The following is a 5,531-nucleotide window of genomic DNA, read 5'->3' on the forward strand; positions in this document are numbered from 1 at the left end:
ACGAACTAGGTGAATGGACATAATTCCATCCTTTTCTAACCTTTTCCTACAATTTCTTGCGCACGTTAAAAAAATGCTGAGATGTTACTATACTCTAATTCATATAGCCATATTCTTGACTTTCCGACATATAGCCATACACTGAGAAGCAGAGACACAAGGAATAGAAAGTCAAGTAGATATGGATAGATCTTGATCCCCTTGGACCCCTTCTGAGTAGATTGTAACTTGAGGCCTCAAGATGCTTGCTATCTACTCTCTCTGTTCCAGAATGTAAGGTGTACTGTTTTTCGTGCAAGTCAACCATTTGAATGTTTGACCATGATTAGAGAAATAAACCAACAACATATGGAATACCAAATCGATGAAATATGAAACCACTTAACTTTTCATGATGGTTCAAATGATATAAATTTTGTATTATGGATATGGATATATTTTTCCAAAATCTCGGTCAAACATGGCCTAGTTTGACTTCTGAAAAAACAAATACGCCTTATATAAAGGAACAGAGGGAGTATATCAATAGATGATAAGCATCCTTATCATTAGAGTTGTGAATCGAGTGCAAAATAACATCCATGAATTCATTGTTAAACGAAATCCATCTCAGTATTCATCTAAGCAGTCATCTCAGATTTGATCCATCAACTCATCTAAGCCCTAATACTTTATATGCATATCCAATGCATTTACCCATTCATTTCTCTAACATGCCCTTCTTTATCTAACATGAGCAAGCATAAATCCATCCATCCATTTCTTTATCTATACCACACACATCCATGCATTCTAGGGTTAGAAAATGGGGAAACTCACCTTGGGGAAGAGGAAGAGGCGGTAACGGTGGCGAAAAGCTGTTAGCTTCGAATACTAACTAGCCTAAGCAACATTTTAGAAGTGTAATTTCCAAAGTTTCCTCCATACTACAGCTGTAAGCTACCAGCTGAAGAACCCAATTACATTATTGAGAAGCATGCATCAGCACCATGTGCAATAATAGACTATTAGAAGTTGTATCAGAAAGCAAAAGCACATTATTGCAAGAAAATAAGTTGGAGGGTGTTTTATAGTTTAAGCTTTATGTTCAGATTTTACATATGTGCTAGAGTTGACAAAGTAATTAAACAGATTATTAAGTCATAAAGATAGTATTTTCATTAGTGAAACATGCATGTGACAACTTTTTTTTCAGATTTTAAATACTAAAGGGAAGAGCGAGAAATACTGCTATCTCCTTTAGAAAATACAAGATGTGGTTTCATAGTCTAAATTCATGCTTTAGCCAGTATTAACAGATGGAACAAGACACAGAGGAGTCTTCCTACAGAAAACCTGTCTGCCAGTCCCTTCCATGCTCACGTCTTCTTTCCTCATGCCGTCAGGCAACTCCCAGTCGAACGAATGCAGCAAGCTAGCAAGCGTGAACTCGACGATTGTGGCGCCCATGGGGATAGCAGGGCAGATCCGCCGCCCGGCGCCAAACGGAAGGAGCTCGTAGTGCAATCCATAGAAATCAGTGTCCATGCCGTCAAACCTCTCCGGGTAAAACTCCTCAGGTTTCTCCCAGCAGGCAGGGTCCCTCCCCATGGCCCACACGTTCACGAAGATCCTTGTCTTCGCGGGGATGTCGTACCCAAGGACCTTCACATGGTCCATGGTTTCCCTAGGGACGAGCAGCGGCGCGGGCGGGTGGAGGCGCAGTGTCTCTTTGACGACCATCTTCAGGTAGTTGAGTTTAGAGAGGTCGTCAACCTGCACTAGTCTCTGTTTGCCGCCAACCAAACTCCTTACCTCTCTTTGTGCCTTCTGCATCACCGTCGGGTTCTTGATTAGCTCAGACATAGCCCACAACAATGTCACCGAGCTCGTCGTCGTGCCACCGATAAATGTATCCTAATCAAAAGAATATGTAACCACACTATCATTAGTAAAAAAGTATAAGAAAATGTATATGCAGTGTTAGCTTCAGAGAAGAACAGGTTTAGTACCATTAGAAGAGCCTTGAGGTGGTCCTTTGTGACCTTCCCTTGCCCCTTCCATAGACTGATCAACACATCCACAAGGTCATCTTTGTCAGGCTTCACCCTCCCAGGATCCATATGCTGGCTGAGCACCATCTCGAAGTACGAGTCCAGCTCTAGGAATATCCTTTGGTATCGCGCCTCCAGCCCGACGAGCTTATCGAACCACCGGCTCATCGGTGACGCCGGGAAGAAGTCCTGCGCGGAGAAGGCGGAAAGGGCGATCATGGCCTCGCTGAACACCTGCTGGAACTTGGCGTACTTCATGAGCTTGGCGCCGTTCATGCTCCCGAACGCCACCGTGCCGATGAAGCCGTCGATGAGCGTGAAGAGGGTCTCGTTGAGGTTGACGGGCTCCGTCGGCGGAGACCGTAGTGAGAGTGATTGGATCAGCTCGCCGACCTGAGCTTCTAGTGCGTGAGCAAAGGACTGGACGCGTTTGCTGCTTACAAGCTCTGAGACGAACAGCTTGCGCCTCTCGCGCCAGCTTGCGTTGTACGGTGAGAACGCGATGTCTTGTTGGCCGTATGTAATTAATTTTGCACCTGAAAGATTCAAATAGATGATGATATTCCATTCCAGCACAAACAACAATGAGTTAGTATGCAACTTTATTTACTTACGAATATATTTTCAAACAATTGTTGATGTTTACAGAATCTTCATTATTTTTCTAAATGTTTCTGAACTTGCCTGGTGATGAGGGTCGGCTGCAGCAATGGACATCGTGCGTCTTGAGCACCTCCTTGGCAGCCTCAGGCGACGAAACCACGATGTCCGCAACGCCGCCGAGCTGCAGGTGGACGACCGGGCCGAGGCTGCGGGCCAGCCTCTGCAGCGACCGGTGGGGCTCGTGCACCATCAGGTGCAGATGCCCTATGATTGGCAGCCTCAGGGGACTCGGAGGAAGACGGATGGCGTTCTTCTTCTTGCCAACAGCTTGCATGTACAAGAAGATCACCGTGGGAGCTATGATGAGTAGTGGTACAGACCACAGGAGGGCATGCTTGAGTTCTGGAGAGGGGTTAAGATCAGGCGCCATTGTTGTTGCGCTCTTGGAGAAGACAGTGGAGCACGCTGGGCAGCTGGATATATACACAGAGAGAGATGAGAGATTGAGTTAGTTCCCGTCTTCACTGATTGGGCTGTGCAGTGCGGGTGAATGATTGAGGTGCCTGTGGAGAGTTTGGCAGGTCGTGATCACCATGGGGCTCAGCCAACGCAGAAACTTGTCTGCAATATCTTTCAGTCTCGATCACGCCTATCACGCATTGGACTTTGAGAAACAGTGCACGTGCACAAAATATTAATACTCAATTTGGAATCCTTTGTATGGACAAATCACAAGGAAATAATTCAGAGCAGATAGAAGACTCGCTGGCTAGCTAGATGGGTAAACTATTAGAAGGGAACTCGTCGGTAATTAGTGGTCGGAGAACTGCAACTGACCCATCTCGGTTCCTACCGCTGGCGGAAGATACAAGTATCAGGAGCACAGTTTAAAAGAGTGTAAAAACCCGGCCTCCGCATCAATAGATACATGTAGCCTTTCACTGATTCGTTCTCACAGTCGATAATATGATAGCATGTTGAATATAAACATGCTACTTTCTAGGTCAATAAGCATATTTACAATGGTGCACGCCCGAACCCACATTCTAGGTTTTGAAAAACAAAACTGTGAACATTGAAAAAAAAAACAATCAGGCTTATATATCTTGAGTTGAAACTTGGGCTCTGTCTGGATGTATGAACTGGAGAGCATTGGGCTGGAATACAACTCACCAAGAAAACTGAAATGGGTCTAAATACGAATTCCGTTGTTTCTCATAGAATCTTAGGATTCAATTCCAAATCATGATTGGATGACAAACTTTGGAATTGCATTGATCTAAAAAAGAGACGCCCCCCTTCCTGTTTCTATAATAATCTCTCTTGACAACTTGTCTGACTGATAGAAGACGAACACTGACTTTAGGAGAGGTGGTGGCCCAACTTCCAAATGTAGCTGCTTGTGTCGACCAACCGATTCAACTGTGTCTCCAGTTGCTACCAGTCCATGTAAAACAGCCACTGGATACACATGTCTGCACTCTGCAGCACTAAACATCTTCACCGAATGCAACGCTCTCGAGCCACCAAAAGGAGCCCAGCACTCCTTCACTCCATGGCGGCAAGGCAGGCTCCATGTGCGACCGGCTACCCGACTGTACATGCACGCCTTTTGTCAAGCATTCAGTCCTATGTCACTGGATACATACATGAAGCCCTTGCATTGATTCAGTCCTATGCCACTGGATACATACTCCCTCCGTTCTGAAGTACATGTCTGCAGCTCGAACCATCCGGCTGTACATGCGCGCCTCCTGTCAAGCATGCCGTCGAGCTGAGCTCAGCATCGTCTCCCGAATCACTAATGGCCAAGACTTTGCATTGATTCCTCGAGTGCTTCAGTAAGCTTCTCCTCTGCTGGGCCTTTCATCGAACACAACCAGCGTCCAGAAGTGCCGCTCCATCTGTCCAGCATTTCGTCGAACATCTGCCCCTCACTACCAGGACCAGCGACCACTGCGCAAGGAAGAGTGGGTGCCGGTTCTCCGCTGGCATTCCCTTCCACCACGCCGCATGGCGGCCGCCAGGGAGAGCGTCGCGGGTGAAGATGCAGAGGCCGCGGTGGAGGCGATGCAGCGTGCGACGGCGGGGGAGCCCCGTGTGCAGCTTCGACGCGGCGGAAGGGGAGCTCGGAGAGAGAATGGAAGGGGCGGGGAGATTGAGGTCCGGCAGCAGAGGGGACGCGGGCGTCGTTGCCCGCATCTTCCTCGGCTTGCCGCGCAGACATCTCCTCGCCTCTGTGTTTTCGGGGGAGAGAAGGAAGAGGGTATTTTTTGCGGAAGAGGGGCAGCGAGACGAATTCAGCGCAGCCTGAGCACCACCTCGCATCAAATATTAAAATATTCACTCAAAATATTATTATTTTTTCAATCGCATGCACTTTTTTACTAATAGAAAATCTTTCGGTATGCCACTGAGAGTAATTAGCCATAATATTATCTAGGAGTTTAATAGCTTCTTCAAATGTAATTTTCATAAAAGTAACTCCCGCGGTAGAATCTAAAAGATTTCTAGATGCAAAATTCAATCCAATAAAAAAATTTATGATCATCCATAAACTTAAACCATGAGTAGGGCAATTTCTTAATCAAATCAATAGATCGGAGATAAATACAAAGCTATCTTAATCATTCATAAAAGAGTTCAGAGAAAACTCAAATAATATTCATAGATAAGGTTGATCATAAATCCATAATTCACTGGATCTCAACAAACGCACCGCAAAATAAGATTACAGTTCGGATGATTATGTTATTTTTAGTTCCCGCTAACTGATGATCAGTTTCATGTTATTGTATTACATGTACCAAAACCATTTTCCCACTATTTGCAGCTATGTACCTTCCAACCAGACAATATAATCCACCACTTTTTCATCACAGTCTTCACAGATTC

At 45.6% G+C, this 5,531-nt stretch overlaps 1 protein-coding gene across 1 annotated transcript; it reads right to left on the reverse strand.

Moving 5' to 3' along the window:
* Positions 1 to 1,216: 1,216 nt before the first annotated feature.
* Positions 1,217 to 3,100, reverse strand: LOC123150768 (4-hydroxyphenylacetaldehyde oxime monooxygenase). Its single transcript, XM_044570599.1, has 3 exons — positions 2,718 to 3,100; positions 1,992 to 2,569; positions 1,217 to 1,896 (listed from the first exon to the last, which is right to left on the reverse strand). The coding sequence occupies exons 1-3, from the start codon at positions 3,064 to 3,066 to the stop codon at positions 1,282 to 1,284; spliced, it is 1,542 nt and encodes a 513-aa protein (XP_044426534.1). The 5' UTR covers positions 3,067 to 3,100; the 3' UTR covers positions 1,217 to 1,281.
* Positions 3,101 to 5,531: the final 2,431 nt, after the last annotated feature.

This window comes from Triticum aestivum, chromosome 7A, assembly GCF_018294505.1.
Source record: "Triticum aestivum cultivar Chinese Spring chromosome 7A, IWGSC CS RefSeq v2.1, whole genome shotgun sequence".
Lineage (NCBI taxonomy): Eukaryota > Viridiplantae > Streptophyta > Magnoliopsida > Poales > Poaceae > Triticum > Triticum aestivum.